Source organism: Erinaceus europaeus, chromosome 11 (assembly GCF_950295315.1).
Source record: "Erinaceus europaeus chromosome 11, mEriEur2.1, whole genome shotgun sequence".
NCBI lineage: Eukaryota > Metazoa > Chordata > Mammalia > Eulipotyphla > Erinaceidae > Erinaceus > Erinaceus europaeus.
In genome coordinates this window covers 111088942-111107329 of record NC_080172.1, presented here as the reverse complement: position 1 = coordinate 111107329, position 18388 = coordinate 111088942, and the positions used below count along the sequence as shown (strand labels likewise).

The 18388-nt window shown below is 42.9% G+C and overlaps 1 protein-coding gene across 1 annotated transcript; it reads right to left on the bottom strand.

The window, feature by feature from the left end:
- Positions 1-8012: 8012 nt before the first annotated feature.
- LOC103128265 (PRAME family member 7-like) lies at positions 8013-17408 on the bottom strand. The gene is made up of 5 exons (XM_060202375.1): positions 17207-17408; positions 16332-16426; positions 12281-12579; positions 9522-10094; positions 8013-8628 (listed from the first exon to the last, which is right to left on the bottom strand). The coding sequence occupies exons 1-5, from the start codon at positions 17406-17408 to the stop codon at positions 8013-8015; spliced, it is 1785 nt and encodes a 594-aa protein (XP_060058358.1).
- Between the last annotated feature and the right edge of the window lie 980 nt (positions 17409-18388).

Sequence of the window (18388 nt, the reverse complement as noted above, 5' to 3'; positions counted from 1 at the left end):
GGCAGGCGGGCCAGTTTTGTAGAAGGTGGGGGAGAACTAGAACGCAATGTAAAGCATACAACAGTTGTATGACCCACGGCTTCTTGATTTAAACTCCCAGGTTTATATCAGTGTTGTAATTGCATGGCTGTCATAATCTCACATCAAAATATCTAACAAATAGAATGAAATCCTCTAAGTTGGTGAGTCTTTGGTGTTTTGAATCCATTTCTGATTGTGAACTTCGGTAACTAACTGTGGAGACACTGCCACCATTTCTTACTCTCTTGCCAGAGCTGTGCTTTGGCTGCTGAGGTGGTTCCTTGAAGAGCAGTATGATGGACTCTGACCTTCTCTTGCTGCCTTGAGAATGACATCTGCTTCACTGACTATTTCCACAACTTTGCTGTCTGAAGTGATTCAAGATGAGCTATGACAAGCCATCCTAAAACTGGCCATTCAGAGCCTTCTTAGGAATAAGAACTTGGCCATCTATTCCTTGAGAGATCTTCCTGCAGAGCTCTTCCCAAGTCTGTTTCTGGAAGCACACACACACAGATGCTGGGAGACCCTGAAGGCTCCAGTGCAGACCCTGCCTTTTGACAGGCTCCTTCTCGAGCCCTGGTTCAAGCTGTATAGCCTGAGAATCCAAGTTTCAGAGCTGTGATGGATGGAATTGATGTCCTGTTCAAGCAAGAATTTCCCCCAGGTAAGGAGGACGCATAGTCAGGGACAGTCTGTGATTCCTGGAAGACAGCTGGGTCAGGGAGATTAGAGGCCCATGGGGAGAACCCAAGGCTTCTAATGCCAATGTGACAGCTTATTGACCATTGGGGAGCTTTAAGAGTTGATTTCTATGTTGGGGAGAGGGAAAGATAGCATAATGTTTATGCTAAGAACTCTCATGCCTGAGACTTCAAAGTGTCATGTTCAATCTCCTGCTCCACAGGACAGAGCTGAATAGTGCTCTGATAAGGAAAGAAAAAGTTGGTTTCTGTTTAGAGATATTGCTCAAGTGTTGAGCATGCATGATGCCAAGAACAGAAACCCAAGTTCTAGACCTTAAGCACCAACATGGAGGAAGCTTCAAAAGCAGTGGAGAGCTAGTCAGACTTTATATCCATATTTATATATTTTATAATTTTATGGCATGGCTTTGCTCTGGCATATGTTTGTAGGGGAGTTAGACCATAAGCCTCAGGCATCAGAGTCTTTTTTTCCCAATCACCATTACATTGTTCAGTTTCCTTCTCTGTGAAAATATCTATCTAAATGGAATCAACAAAGAATCCACCAGCAGAGAAGGTCCTGAAGCCTCTGTTCCCCAGCTACAAAACTAGTGGAAAGAGAGAAAAAGAGAGCAGGAGGGAAAACAGGTCTTCTAATTTCTAGGTTGACTTTAATGCGGTTGCAATGGTATAACATGACAGTTTTTTTTTTTTTACTTTTTCTTCAAAGAGTATGGGTGTGTGTTTGGGGGTGGGGGTAGGGGTAAGGATGCAATGAATATCAAATTTGAGAAACAAGATATAATAGGGAAGATATTGGGGAAAAAGGACTTCTGTTAAAATACCAAATGCCAAAGATAAGATTCGTGCAGAAAATGTAAAAGCAGTTCTCTGTTTTGTTCCCCAGATTTTGTACAAAAGATGACTTACAGACTTTACCCTGGTTCTATTCTCAGCAATGGCACGCTTTACTTCAGTGACAGCTGAAGTTAGGATTTGTCTCTTAGGCAAAGCCCACCATGAGATAATCTAAGTGGTCTTTAATTTAGCTCTTTTCTTTCCATAATTTACCACATGGATTAAATCTAATGAATATCCATGGATGGAAGGTGCCACACATGGTTAAGGGCACAAATCACTGAGCACAAGGACCCAAGTTAGAGCTCCTGGCTCCCCACCTGCAGTGGGGATGCTTCATGAGTAGTGAAGCAGGTCTCCTTGTGTGTATCTTTCTTTCTCTCTGTCTCCCACCCCTCTCAATTTCTCTCTTTTTTTGTGAGATAAAAATAGGAAGGGTGACAAAAAGCAGGTAAAAATGTTCACTGGGAACAGTAGATTCATTACGCAGGTCCTGAGCCCCACTGATATATATTGAATGTCCAAAGTTTGGTTTAATTTTGCCTTTAGTTTTACCTTTTCAGTGGACCCAGTGGTTTCCATGTCGGCCCAAATGTGTTTATGAGACATCTCAATTTTAGCTCCAGGATTCCACTTCCTATTTGCTTTCAGAGGAAATGGCTGGAAGACTAGAATAAAGTCTTCTCTGATTCTGACATGTGTGCTTTCAGTACTCGCAGGCTAACTTTTCCATTCAGAGACAGACAGATAAGAGGGAGGGAGAGAGAGGGAGAAGGTATCACAGCTCTGGAGTTTCTCTTGGTGCTATGGTACTCCCATGCATGACAGAGTTTGTATTCTCTCAGTTTAGTGAATAGTAAATATGTAATGGGGAAATTAGATGAAGAAAGTCAAAAGTGGGGAGAGTTTAGGTGGAGTCTGAAATGTGAGGGAATAGCAGATTTGGGCAGTCTGAGCCTGGCAAATGCTGGCATTCTGAGTCAAATTCTCTGTTCATGCTTTGTATCTTCATCAATGTCCACTTACCCAACACAGGTGTAAACTGCAGGTACTGGACTTATGCAACACTGGGCAGACTTTCTGGAGAATGTGAGCTGGAGTCAACTTCCCAGTGTACTCAGAAAAGAGGGACCTCTTGGTTGAATGACCTTCAAGGAAAGGGAAGGCCAAGCCCTGCTAGGAGGTGTGTATAGACCTCTACCTCAAGTTTATCACCTGAAGATGAAATGTTTTTCACCTACCTGGTGAACTGGGTCAATCAGAGGCATGGGGTGCACCTTTATGGTAAGACAGTGGTAATACTTGCACTGAGAAACAAATCATGTCTGACTTCTACATACCAGTCATTGTGTGATATCAAGAAGGTGAAAGTATTTTACTTCTGGAAATTTTAAAATACACCTATGTTTGCTTTACTTCTGGGCAAACTGAAAAACCTCAAAAGAGAATCTGAATGTCTTCAAACCTGCTGGCATCTCTTTCAACAAGATGGAGGTCTGGTATCATTCTACCATACCATTCATAGCTGATTTCTTCCAGCTATTTCATCTCCAAGAGCTGCATCTTGAGTCTTCCTCCTTCCTCCTGGGCCATCTGCACCATATGCTTAGGTAGGACTGTGTCCATGACAGAATATCAAGGAGGATGTATTGTATCTCAAGTTCCTTGCTTCACAATTCTATTATTAACCATTATTTATTATTGTCATTTGCCAGATTGCCTCTAAAGACCAGTTTGTGGTACTGCTGGAGTTTAAACCTGAGAACATGGTGATTCAGGAATGAAAGACTTCTTTTTTCTCTTTCATTTTTATTTAAGAAAGGATAAATTAGCAAACCATAGGGTAGGAGGGGTACAAATCCACACAATTCTCACCACCCAATCTCCATATCCCATCCCCTCCCCTGATAGCTATCCCATTCTCTATTCCTCTGGGAGCATGGACCCAGGGTCATTGTGGGTTGCAGATGGTGGAAGGTCTGGTTTCTGTAATTGCTTCCCCGCTGAACATGGGCGTTGACTGGTAGGTCCATGCTCCTAGTCTTCCTCTCTCTTTCCCTAGTAGGGTGGGTCTCTGGGGAAGCGGAGCTCCAGGACACATTGGTGGGGTCTTCAGTCCAGGGAAGCCTGGCCATCATCCTGATGGCATCTGGAACCTGGTGGCTGAAAAGAGAGTTAACATACAAAGCCAAACAAATTGTTGAGCAATCATGGACCCAAAGCTTGGCATAGTGGAGAGGAAGTGTTAGGGAGGTACTCACTGCAAACTCTAGTGTACTTCTGCTTTCAGGTATATATTTTGCACTAGTTTATGGATACGTGTGAACATATGCTCTCTCTCACAGAACCTGGTCTATATCTAGGTTTTGGGACTTTGTTAGACAGTGATCCACCTGGGATGGAATTAGAGAATACTATGAAAGGAAAGGTTTCATCTGATTAATGAAGCTGAAGGGTTGTCATTCCACACCTGAAGTCTCTGGACATAGTCTGAGTTGAAGCGTGTTGAGGTGGCAATCATTGTGTTGATTAATGAAAGACATTTTACATAATTACTAGACATAATTACTCATTCCACTAGTCTTATAACCATGAAAAACTGAGGACAAGCTTTCATAGAGTTATGGAAGGGACACCTTGCTCAGATACTTGGGGAATATTCAGTCTAGTGAGGCTGGTTCTTAGGTTCTGGTCTGAAGAGGTATCTTAGCTGATTAGACAATTATTAGTGAAGGGAACTGATGGGCATTAAACCAGCTCCCCCTGCTCCATGCTGCATTGCTGATAATATGGCCTATTTACATAATCACTGTTTTGCCTGCTCTATCTTCTTTCTACCTCAAGACCTGCCCTGCCTTCAGGGTAACATTAATCCCACTGGCTAAAACAATTGCAACAGTTTCTAAGGAAGCTTCCACCTTCCCAGCCTGCTTTTGCCCTTCTCCACCCCTTTCCTAGCCATTTCCATTCCCGAATTGCCACTTCCAGTTTTATCCCACAAAACCCACTTCTGTTTCTGGTTTCACTCTCTTTCTCTCCCATGTCCTGACCTGGAGAATGGCTGACACACAGAGCAGGAGGCGGCCATTGTGGTTTGGCACTATATGGCTTAACCCACTGTGACTCTGGGGTGCTCCCATGTGAATAAATAATCGTATTACCATGCCGCCATGAGTTCCCGGTCTCTCTATCCTGCAAAGCTAGCCTGGCAGGAACTGTGAAGAAGAGATCTGACACAATGCCTCCAATTCCTGAACTGCAAGCTGTTACCAGGCAGGATTGTGAACACACAGAGTGCAATCATGCAGAGGGCACTAAACAGACTGCAGCTGAGGAACGAGGAAATCTAGCAGAACATTTGCTGGGCATGGAAATGTGTCAGGGAGGCCCTGGAGATTGGCAGGACCAACAGTTCTGGGACTTTGCCCAGGTTTGTTCTGTGACTTACTCCTAATGGTCTCACCAAGACCAGAGATGGGGCAGCTAGAGTCCAAAGACGGTCTGAAGGCAACCTGAGTGAGAGTATTTTCAATTGTACCCAATACTTCTGCCAAATGTGCCAGCACTTTTGGATAGACTGCTGTGGAGTAGAGGCAAGGAAGAGAAATTGAGACCAAAGTCAAATTTTGAGAGTCTTTATTTCTTGGCCAGAGACTGTCTCTCATCAAGGAGCTGTTCAAAGAGCAGTGTCAGCCCTTGATATAGCTGGCTGGTTATAAAGGCAAATGCCACAGCATTCACTGAGCATAATCACCCTAAACAACCTAGTATCATTCTTTCAAATTGTAGGGTAGTACTCCCTTGAGTCCCCTGATTTCTTCATTCAGTTTTCTGTAGATGCTTCAGACTCTCTATGTGGAGAGGTTTCTTCCCAAACTCCTGGGTTACCCACTCTGTTGTGCACCAGATGCAGGGGCCCATAAAGAATGCTCCAGGACAGTAGGAGTGAGCCAATTGGATCTCTCCCAGTTTTAGTAGCTAGAGATGTAACCAGAGATCACCAGGGGGAATGTTTCATGAACAATCTGTTTATTGAACAGCAAAGTAGGGTTTATAAGTGGTTGTAGGGGGAAGTAAGTTATCCACTTCATATATGGTTTGGGAGAAGAGGGACAAAGAGAAATATGGGGTTGGGAAAATGTCAGAGCATTCCTACTAAATGTTGAACAAGGGGTTTAGTTGATCAAAGGAACGAAGGAAATAGGGTTATCAATAGCCAGCAGACAGAGAGGAGCCTTAAGAGAGGAGATGGATCATGTAAGATGAAAAGAACTGAAGGAGGTGGAGGAGTATGAAGAATGTTTTAGGTTATAGTTTGACAGAGCAGAACAATGATGTGTGGGCTGGGTATGATCAAAGAAGATGAACTTATATTAACTTCTGAGTAAACAAACCAATTGGTTTGAGAACAAGAAAATGGGCTGCATGTAGAGTCTTTCATGAAGCAGGGAGGCTTATAGAGGAGACTTTTTCTGGTGGTCATTTTACTCCATGCTTGATCTTAGGTAGAGAGAGACTGATAGAAAAGGTCATGACATCTAGACTCCCACTTTCAATTGGAGGTCCCATACCATGCTCAACCATGCCTCACAATTTCTCCACATAGATGGGCATTTAGGCTTTTTCCACAGTTGGAGTATGAGGATTGCATCTGTGAACATAGGGGTACAACTGTCCCCTTGAATCTAAGAAAACGTAATGCTAATATTTCTTTTCAAATGTGATGCAAAATCAATGTAAATATTTATAAAGTAAGTGCATGAATTCTGTGAGTAAACTTCCTTATTGTTAAGATTTCTGAATTACAATATTTACATACATTTCAACACAAATATTTGTTTTCTTCTTGCATAGATACTAGAGTCTTCAAAATACTGACACAATAGTCTTGCTGACATTTACTGATTTTGTTCATCTGAATTACCTGCAGGAGGCAGTAAAATACTGCAGACTGGGGGTTTTCCTCAGTGATTGAAGATGGTCCATCCTACCTCCTCTCTCTACTCCAAGGCTGTTCAATCTGGAGAATCATGAGTCATTGCTGACATGTGTGCAAGCTGATATCCCTGGCTCTTTTGCCTAATTACCCTGAGTGGAGGGTGCAATTGCAGGGTCAACATGCAGACTTATGCCAGCCATTTCCATTTCTGTCTTGCCACTTCTGGGTGCAACATTTAAAATCCTGGGCTCCCTGATTGATAAAGATTCAAATTGCCTCACTACCATGAGTCTGTTAATGATCATCTCCCTCGAGTTTCTGAGTGCTTAGTAGCCCCGGCTGGCTCTGATCATGTTGTCTTCAACCCAGAGAGTACATGCCCAGGAAGAGGCACCCCCATGCTAGCCCAGCATGAATTTATTTCCTTTCTCTTTCTCTCTAGGTCCTCATGGAATTGGGGTTCAGAGCCCTCTAGTCATCTTCTTTTAACCTTTCTCCCCATTTGGGAGTATGGCCCAAAATTCTAAAAAATTATTGTTGAGATGATGTGTCACTTAAAATGGAATTTAAAGCAACATTGGCCATAGCTCTGGTAATTACATCAATGGAGTTTCACAGACAGGCTGTTGGGGCACTAATGCTCTTTGTACCCCACTTTTAGTAAATAAATATATACAGAAATGAGCAGGTGGCTGAGGACAACACCGAGGTTCTGTGTTGTTGGTATGCTTCTAATTCTGCTTCTAAAAACCCCTTCTGTTTCATTTGCTTTAATTCCCCCTGCTTAACACTGCATTTTATTTACATAACCACTGTATTCTATTTACATAACCACTGTTAACAAGCACCACCCTCCCTCCAGGGCTTTGGTGGTTCAGTGGTAGAATTCTTGCCTGCTCTGCCCCCTCCCCTTGTCACACCCTGATTTTCACCAGTCACTTTTCTCTCCACCCTCTCTACATCATGTCCTGTTTACACCCTACTTGGCAAGTATATATAAAGACAGCATTGTTAGTTTTAGTTTAGTTTAGTCTACCTCAGCTTAGATTGTGCTGCGTCCTGCATGAATAAAGAGATACTGCCTACAGCTCAACCATGAGTCACAGGTCATCTGTCTCCTCTTGCAAAGCCAGTCCGACACTGTGTGGTCTGCATTATGTTCTTAGGGGGCCTCTCTGCTCACCTCCTTTTTCTTAGCACTATCAAAGATGACTGGTTCTGACAGCCAAATGAAGAGCAAAGGCAAGAGACAACATTGAGATCCATTTTATTTCTCAACATTTCATGAAACATCAGCAAAAAAAAAAAAAATCCTGCATGAACTTCCACCCAAATTACAACTACAAATTCAGAGCCAGTCACTGATGACTCTGATTTCATTAGAAAAGTGCCCATTTGGTTCTTCAAAGTTGAGAGTCACATGCATTCCATGCAGGGCCTTTGCTTCTCCATCACAAGGCCATGATGGCAGAGGAAGAGTTGTATGTGCACATTGAGGGACAAAGCTGCTACATGTCACTTCCTGTGAGCCTAAAATACAGCCTCTTATAGTCACACAGACAAAGCAAGCAGGGTAGAATCATGGGCTCCCAGTTTCTGAACACCTTTTTGGCACAGTATTTGCAGTGACCAGTGCTCAACATGATGGACCTGGGGTGTCCTAGGTCCCTGAGAATCTTTGAGATCTGAGTACAAATCAAATTAAATGCCCCAGGATGGAGAGCTCCCTGGGGAGTGAAAGTCTCTAGAGGGGCAGGAAACAGCTGGAGACATAAATGCTGCAGCCCTGAGGTGCAGCACAGCAGCTTCTCCAGGGTGTCCATGGACAGGCGGTTCCCATGCAGGCTGAGGGAACTGAGCTGGGAGCAGCTGCTCAAGGCAGGGAGCAGGGCCTCAAGCTGGGGGTCCTGGAGGCCACACAGACCCATGTCCAGGTGCTGGAGGGTGGCTGCATTTATCTCCAGCAGAGCTCGCAGGGGCTCACTGACAGAGGTCAAGGGGACTCCCCTCAGACACAGGTCCTTCAGGTGAGTGATGTGTGGGCTCTGGAACAGGTGAATCAAGTCTCTTTCTGTAAGTGTGCAGTTAGTGAGTGAGAAGACCTCCAGTGGGGTGTTAAGGAACCTGGGAAGAGAGAGAAAGAGAGGTTAGGATAAACCAAGGGGTTGGCAGGAGGGTGTAAGTTCAATGGGTGGTCACCACACACACAGGCTCAAGATTACTCTGACATAAAGTTACCCCCAAAGTAGACCAATGCTGTCTGAGGCTGAGCCATTTTGGTGCCCTTATAAGCTTGGCATTAAATTAGGCATTTTCTTTCTTTCTTTCTTTCTTTCTTTCTTTCTTTCTTTCTTTCTTTCTTCCTTTTCTCTTTCTTTCTTTCTCCCCCTCCAGTCCACCCCCCCCAGAGCTTTGCTCAGCTCTGGCTTATGGTGGAGCAGGGAATTGAACTTAGGTCTTTAAGGCCTCAGGTAGGAGAGTCTTTTTGCATAACTATTACGCTATCTCCTCAGTCCAATTTAGGCAATTTCTAAAACATATTTCCTTGTGTATCAGGCAGAGAAATGCACACTTTGTTTTTCATTTTTTGAATGTTTGAATTTCGTAGATGCTTGTTCTAGAATAGACTCAGAAAGTGGACTCAGAGAGAACTGTCCATTGTATAAAAAACTATTTCACCTGAATGGGGGATGCTTCAACAGAGTGAAGCAGGGCATACAGTGTCTCTATCATCTAACTATCTTCCCTTTCCCTCAAGATTCTCTCTATTTCAGTCAAAAATAAATAAATGAATAAATAAATAAGTACATGATATGTAAAATGTAAAAAAAGAAATGAAAAAGGGGGTTATTTCCTGACTAAGGCACCACCGATTTCAGTTAAATATTTAGTACCACCATAAATCAGATCTGACAGAGTCAGGAAAGTATAATAGTAATAATAATAGAATGAGGGAGACAGTGCATTGGACATGCACTGTCTCCTTTACTGTGATTCTGCCAGGGCTACAAGCCTACCTGAACACCTGGTCCAGATGGCCCTGCAGGAAGGAGGGAGATTCCAGGTACAGCTCTTGTAGATGGCGTAAGTGCAGGAACACCGAAGCAAATTGTTTGACAGACTGTGCCCGTTTCTCCTCCTCTTCTGGGGTGACGGCATTAGGAACGGTGATGTCAAGACTGAGTCTCAAGAGGCTTTTCATCTTGCCCAGAAGTTGACTAAACAGGTGCAGGCCTGAGAATGGCCAGGTGCAGTGTACTTCCACCTCCTGGATACCACACAATGGCATGGCATGCAGAAACCTGTCGTTTTTGCTGGGCAGGGAATATACTGTCACCTTCTTACAGCTGAGATGCACCCCTTTTCTTTCCTGGATCCAGTTCAGCAGGTATGTGAAGGTCTGATCTGCGGGTTTCTGACTGAGGTAGAGGTCTACACACACCTCCAAGCAGGGCACACCATTCTCATTCCTTGAAGCTCCCTCAGCCACCAGTTTCCTCCTTTGTGAGTCCACTCGGAAGCTGACTCCAGTCCACACACTCCAGAACTTATGCCCGGTGTTTCGCAAATCCAGCACCTGCAGCTTACACCTGCTTTGGGGGAAAGAAGACACTGATGAAGACATAAGATGCAACCAAAGAATAGAAACCTGGCCTTTGTGAGACACAGACTTACCACGTCTGCTTTTCCTCCCATTTCAGACTCCAGACCTTCTCTCCCCATTTCTTTTTTCATAATTAATGTTCAATTCACATATGTATTATCCTCTCAATTGGGAGAATCTAAAATGTGTCATGTTAATCCATTATCTGTCCATTTAAGCCAACCTAGCTTAGAACCTCTCTCTCTCCCCCTCACCCCCAATTCTATAGCTGGGGCACAGTGAATTCAGGACCATCACTCTTAGTGGACTCTTTCTCAGTCTGGGGCTCCTCAGATACTAAGACATGGAGAGGAAGAGAGAGAGGGAGAGAGAGAGAGAAAGAGAGAGAGAAAGAGGAGAGAAAATGAAAGATTGAGAAAGAATGTAATAGGAGATAGCATAATGGTGACTCAAAAAGATTCTGATTCTTCAGACTGCAGGGTCCAGATTCAATGTCCAACCACACAGTTAGCCAGAGAGAACTGTTCTCTGCAAGTAAATAAGAAAAAAAAATCTGTCCAATACTGCCAGGGGCCAGCCCCTGCAGGTCTCAGGGATCACAAAGGAGGAGGGGCACTGGAAAAAATGAGGAAGAAAGAGAGACATGTCAATTTCTTCAGGAGCAGGAGAGAGACACTCTGCCATGCTCAGGAAGAACTTTATTTAATAGTCTCACAAGGCTTAAATGACTAAAAAAAAAAAATCACCAAGATATAGATTATAGAAACAGAAATCACCAAGGCTTTGGCCACTAATTCAAACATCACCAAGGCTTTGGTAATTATTACAAAAATTGCCAAGGCTTTGATTATTAATACAAAAATCACCAAGTAAGAAAAGTATAAGTAGGAATTGGCATATTGCACCGAAGCAAAATGTTCTGGTGTAGATCTAAGAAGGACGACAGAGGACCTAGTGGGGGTTGTATTGATATATGGAAAACTAGGAAATGTTATGCATGCACAAACTATTGTATTTACTGTCAAATGTAAAACATTAATTCCACAATAAAGAAATTTAAAAAAAAAAGTACAGGTAGGCAATATTCCCTGCTTTGTGGAACATTTACATTCCGGGAATATTTCTCTCCATAGAGATCATATCACAGTTTCTTTGTCTTTTGTTATTCCTATACCTGTGAGCTAGGCAGATGTCCTAGTGATTAAGATTAATATTCTACCTATTATGCTTGTTTATGACATCCTCTTGTCCCTATGCATCAGAAGCCATGTTTCATAGAAAGTTCAAGCTTGTTATGTTGCTAGTGGCCTTAAACAAATTGAAAAGCCCCATTTTTCATAAAGTCTGTTCCATTGTTTGATAAAGGAGTCTGTTTTATTCCTTACTGAGAAGGCACCAAGGTGGTGCTGACCTGGCCAGCCTCTTCATAAAGTTAAGGTCTCTAACTGGAATCCATCTTTCTTGTATGCTCACTATGTGACCTAGGTTCTCGTGTACTATTCCTGTATAAGAAAGTGGAATCATAGTGGTAGATTAAAAGGCCCACTGTATCTAGGTGGGTACCATATTTTTCCATTTATTAATTACGCTATGTAAGGTGGCATCTCCACTATTGAAGCCATCGAGTTTTCTCTGTATTCTAGGAAAAATACTATAGGAAGTGGTGTAGATAAAGGGGAAAACAATTCTACCTCTTGGAGCCTCATGAAAAATTCTGCATTATGGATATTGGTTGTTCCATTATGATCAATCTTACAGAGTGCAGTGCAGATTTTGTCATTACTTTTGTTATTGGTCATACTCTGAGCCTAGCCATAAGTAAAGGCTATTTAGACCACACAGAGCTTAATCCCAAGCCCAATACATGGCAAAATGCATTATGTTTTCAGCCACACTGAACTTCCTGAGAAGCTGGTGCCCTGTCAATCAGGTTGCATGGCAGTGCCTGTGCCACAATGCTACTGAAACTATCTTAGGGGCTGGAATTTAGATAATTGTGCAAAGTAAATTGTGAGCTTTACCTATGGTCAGAGATGAACTCTTGACAAGAGCTCCCAAATGAGCTGTCACAACGACATTAAAAGCCTTGGGGCATCCCATGGGTCTCCACTCTCTCTGACCCAGCTGTCTTTCAGGAAGCACAGACTGTCCCTGACTATCGATCCTCCTTACCTCGGGGGAACATCCTGTTTGAGCAGGATATCAATTCCATCCATCACAGCTTTGATACTTGGATTCTCAGGAACCACGTCTTGAACCAGGGCTCCCAGAGGGAGTCTTTCAAAGGGCCAGTTCTGCACTAGAGCCTTCAGGGTCTCCCACAGTCTGTGAGTGTAAGCTTCCAGAAACAGACACGGGAAGAGCTCTGCAGGCAGGCTCCTCAGGGAAGAGATGGCCAAGTCTTCATCCCCCAGAAGGCTCTGAAAGGCTTGCTGTAGGAGACTGGATGGGTTATAGTTGCTCATTTTTATCTGCTCAGGCAGCAAACCTGTGGGAATAGTCAAAGAAGAGGACGTCTTTCTCAAGGAAAGCCATATTTCATCTTAGCACTCCCCAAAGTGACTACCATCTAAACACACAGGTCACAAGAGTAGCAGCAATGAGAATTGTGGCATAGTCACCGCAGCTATTTCCCACACATTCCCAGTCAGAGATGTCATGAATTAAAACATTCAGAGACACTTAAGAAATTATATGACCATCTTATATGGAGAATGCAGTTATATCAGATAATCACTTCCATATCAATACGTCTACTTATGTTAATTGATGATTGACAAAGTATTCAACATATTTCGTGTGTAAATATAGCCCAACTCTTCAGTTTGACTATGTACTTATGAGTAAATCTGTATTTGTTATGTCTTTGTATTTCACATTTTGTTCAATGAATTCTCTTAGAATCATAAAAAAATACATATATTAGGAGACACCACCATATGAAGTTTCATTTTATTTTACTTGGACATTTTATAGAGTATTTCCATTTTTTAACATTTTATTTTATTTTAATGAGAGAGAGACACATAGAGAAAGACACAGAGAGGAAGACAATTCTCAGCTCTGGCTTATGGTGCTGCTGGGGACTGGACCTGTGAGCTTTAGCATCAGCAGGAGAGCCATTTTGCATAACCATTATGCTCTATCTCCCCGCCCATCTCTTGAGTATTTGAACATAAGTCAGTAAAAGGTTTGGTGCTCACAGAAATCTAAGAGCTGAAAATGGAAAACAGTGAGACCTACATCTCTAGGTAGCATCTCTTTACAGACATTAGAAACACCTATTAGCCAGGTGTCTTAGGTAATAAGAGCTCACAGTGTGATCAGAATGTTCTCTCTTGTAAATATCCTATGGACTGTTTTGAAACTCCTCCTTACAATGAACGTATGATCCAGTGAGTGTTACCCAGACATAGAGTAAGCCTTGAATGTGTGTGGATCTTGGTTCAGTTTTTGTAACAGTGAAAAGCAGAGCCTTGATTGTCCAGCTGCATGCCATAAATAATAAGACTGCAATATACAGAGCACGGTGGATATGTCTGCATGTTTTTATGTATTCTGTCAAATAAAGGAAGAAATAATGGCTGCCCAGAGCAGCTGACTCTTGTGCAGGTACTGAGCCCCAGCAACAAGTCTGGTGGCAAAACAAACAAATAAACAAACAAAAACAGAAAGGAGAATTTTGAAGTAAAACTTGAACTGGTTTAATGTATTGCACTACAGCAAAGGACTCTGGGTAAGGAAGGCAGGGAGAGAAGTCTGCGAACATGCTAGCACTTCCAGTCCCTAGTCTGAGATGATGGACCTGATTTTGGGGTTTATGTGTGTGTGTGTGTGTGTGTGTGTGGAGTATAGAAATTTATCTGACTGATATGAGTTATACCCATGTTCCAACCACATTAACCACCCAATAAAAATGAAGAAAAAATTGAAACTAAGTGAATATTTATGATGTCAAGTAATAAAATGCCTAAAATCCAGTGTTTATCATTGAAAAATGTGCTTTTGGGTGTAGGGAGATATTCTCCCCAAAATCTTGTGGCTTATTAGTAAATCACTAATAAAAATTTCATGAAATGCAATTTTTTGGCATGAAAAATAGGCTTTTGGGTGATCCTGGAGTGGTGCTGTGGTTAAGGCACTAGACTCTCAAGCATGAAGTCCTGAGTTCAGTCCCCATCAGCACATGTCTGGAGCGATGTTTGGTTCTTTCCCTCTCTCCAATTATCTTTCACATGAGTAAATAAAGAAATATTTTTTAAAAATAAAAAAAATGCTTTGATAAAATGTTGACAAGTGAATAATTATGTATACAAATCATCACATTCTGAATTAACATTAAACTCTATGGAAAGGCAATAATCCAGTCTGAAATCTGTTCATCTGAAAATAAAGGCATAAGAACACTTCAATCCAGGGAGCATCTGCCAGAAGGCTGGTGGTTGACTGGTCTCCATTTCACTCACAAATAACAGACTTTAAAAAAAAAAAATAATGAAGGTATGGAACAAAAATTTAAAACTCCTTCTTCATCTACTGTTACTTTACCATAGTTGAATGACCACAGTTGCATGATGGGTCCTTAGCAGAGGAGGGTAACTTACCAGATGAGATGAATTCGGCTGTGTGCTCAGAACTCAGGTCTCCAGAGAACCCTACAGGCAGACTGAAGAGCTGGAAGAATCTGATTTACCATTTGGGGACCTACACTTTTATATCCCATTTAGGATACACCCTACACACCCAAATCCCTATAGGAGACAAGCTAATTACGCAGATCCCAAAATCCTATCAGGTTAAGACCCTCCCCAGATGAAATGATTAGATAGCACACCTCCATTTGGCCTAGAGACCAATTTTGCTTGAGTGTGGGTGTGATTCATATCAAGTGTTTCATGGAGTTGTCTCCAAATATGCACTCAGTGCTGGTGTGATATTGGGGAGATTACAATATGCTTCTACAGAACCCCCAAAACATAGAAACTGGACAGATCAGTGTTTTCTTAGCCACATCTTCACTTTTCCATTTATTATTATTATTATTTCCCAGAATACTGATTAACTCTGGTTTATGGTGGTGCGGGGGATTGAAGCTGGGTCTTCTGAGCCTCCAGCATGACTGTCTTTTTACATAACCATTATGCTATTTATCCCTACACCGGAAGTATCCATGTTGAACTTGAAGCTCATATCATAACGATTCCTGGCACTACAAAATACAACTAAAAGGGAACAAGGTAGTTGAACCAATCAGTGTAGTTGGATAGAGACAGACTGGGGTAGGAATTAAATTTCCAATGCCCTTGACTAACAGAGAAGTGATTCCAGAAGCCAGAACTATGTCGTTCTGCACCTCAAAAAGAGTCTAGGTGCAAACTCCCAGAGGGAGAAATAGTAGATGACCAATGAGCTCTGAATCACAATCTACCAGCACTTCCGCATGTGTCAGCAGGACTCTGATTATTTCTTTGTTTTTCTTTTTATTTATTTGTGAGAGGCAGGCTGGGAGTATGGATCCTTCAGTCAATGCCTACGTTCAGCAGGAAAGCAAATACAGAAGCCAGGCCTTCCACCTTCTGCATCCCACAATGACCCTGGGTCCATACTCTCAGAAGTATAAAGAATAGGAAAGCTATCAGGGGATGGGATGGGATATGAGATCTGATGGTGGAAATTGTGTGGAGCTGTACCCCTCTTATCCTATGGTTTTGTTAATGTATCCTTTTTAAAATAAATAAATAAATAAATAAATAAGGAGAATAAAATAAAGAAAAACAAAGAAATAATTAGACAGTATGTGTATTCCACTGGACTTTAATCATGAGATGCTGAGGACAATGTTTCAGAGTTATGGAAGGGAACCCTTGCTTAGATGCTTGGGGGAATATTCAGTCTAGTGTAGGTGGTTGGTTCTCAGGTTCTGGTCAGAAGAGATCTCTTAAATGAGTAGACAACTAAGGTTGAAGGGGACTGTGAAGATGAGATCCCATACAGTGCCTCTAATTCCTGAACTGCAAGCTGTGAAGAGGCAGGATTGTGAATACACAGACAGCGCAAGCATGCAGAGGGCACTAAAAGTCTCCAGTTGAGGAGTGAGAAAATCTAGCAGAGCATATGCTGAGTATGGGGAGGAGTCAGGGAGGCCCTGAAGGTTGGCAGGTCTCCTAGATGCTGTGGGACTTTGTTCTGGTCTGATCTATGACATTATCCTCAATAGTGTCACCCAGTCAGAGATGGGGATAATGTCACAACTGCTAGAGTCCAATGTAGGTCTGAAGGCAGCCTGAGTTAAATCATCTTCTTTTGTGTTCAATGATGCTGTTAAAGGTGCCAACATATTTGTATAAAGTGGCCATTTTTTTAGTATGTTTAGCATATCCAAATGTTATGCATTTAAAAAAAAGAAAGGCAGAAAGAAAGAGGAAGAGATGTGTGCATTTCTCTTCCTGAAAGTGAAGAAATGTGTTAGAAATTGCCAGGCTCCTATGTACACTGAAGAGGTTGCAGCCTTAAGTCACACTATGCTAACTTTTGTTGGTTGTGGCCAGGTGTTGGGCTGCGCCGCAGAGAAGAGAGGGAGAGAGAGGAGGTCCAGAGCAAGTGGGGTACACAAATCTTTATTATAGGATGGGGGGTGGCTCAGGCCACTTGGAGTCAGCCGACAATGGCTGTCCCCACAACCTCACCACAGGGCAAGAAGGAGAGCATGCAGAGAGAGAGAGAGAGAGAGAGAGAGAGCTGAAGGAGCCCAGAGAGAGAACGAGAGGGGTAAGTGAGGGAGCTTTTATTGGGCCACAACCAGGGATGACGTGTGGGGACAAGATTGGTTGAAGGGGGCACTGCTAGGATTTCGTGGAGCGTGGTAAAACCTGGGGGCAGAGACTGCATCAGAATAATTCCTCAGCATCAAACTCTGGTTGAGAACAGACCTGAGCCTTGGTGTATCCTGACCTCCAAAGAACTTACACTCTCATGCCAATGCCATTGTCCATTCTAACCTCCCTCCCCTCTTTCTCTTTCTCTTTCCAGGAGCCTTGCCATTCCCCTGGAGGTCTTCTCACTCACTAACTGCACTCTTACAGAGGATACTTGACTCACCTGTTCCAGAGCCTGAAAGGACCTGTGTCTGAGGGGACTCCCCTTGACCTCTGTCAGTGAGCCCCTGCGAGCTCTGCTGGAGGTAAATGCAGCCACCCTCCAGCACCTGGACATGGGTCTGTGTGGCCTCCAGGACACCCAGCTTGAGGCCCTGATCCTTGCCCTGAGCAGCTGCTCCCAGCTCAGCTTCCTCAGCCTGCATGGGAACCGCCTGTCCATGGACACCTGGAGAAGCTGCTGCGCTGCACCTGGGGCCTCAGCAGGTTGAGACAAGAGATCTATCCGGCCCCTCTGGAGACTTTCAGCCCTCAGGGAGTTCTGCAGCCTCAGACATTTGATTTGCTTTGTATTCAGATCTCCAAGATTCTCAAGGACCTTAAACATTCCAGATTCATCATGGTGAGCACTGGTTGCTGTTCTTACTGTGCCAGGAAAATGTTCAGAAACTGGAAGCTCATCATTCTGCCCTGTTTGTCCTGTTTCAGGGACTATAAGAAGCTGTCATTCAGGCCCACAGGTAGTGAGTGACAGCTAGCAACTTTGTTTCTCACTGTGCACACAACCCTGCTTCTGACACCAGGTCCATGGGATGGGGAAGCCCAGGAGACCCAGCCTCGTGCTAGCCTGCCAGGAGTACAATTGACTCCGCACTGTGAAGTGACTTCCAGGACGTGGGTCTAGTAGAATCAGATGCAGGAATTTTGTAAATACTTGAATCAGAATTTGGGTCTCAATTCATGTGTGCTATTTTCCTTTTGAATGTTTCCTTTTTGAAATGTTGGGAAATAAAATGGATGTTAATGCAATGTCTCTCTAGTCCTTGTTCATTTTCCTTCTAGCACCCTTACTATCTCCCATAACTGTATAGAAGCAGCCTGTGAGTACTCTGTGATCCGACACCATCTAATAACATGATAGACCACAGCAGAGCACAGCTGGTGTGTCATTCACCTGCTGGTTTCTTGAAATATTTATGCATTTGTTTATTTATTATACGTAGGGAAAAAGTATAATGACCACTCACCACAATGCTAAAGTCAGCTGAATGTATAGGAGATAATTATTTCCTATGTAGCTTTAAGCTCTGTCTTGACTACAAAGTATGTTATGGAAGAATCAGATTGAATGTTTCAAGATCCTCAGCTGCCTAGAGTTGAGTTCTGCATATCTAATTTATTATTT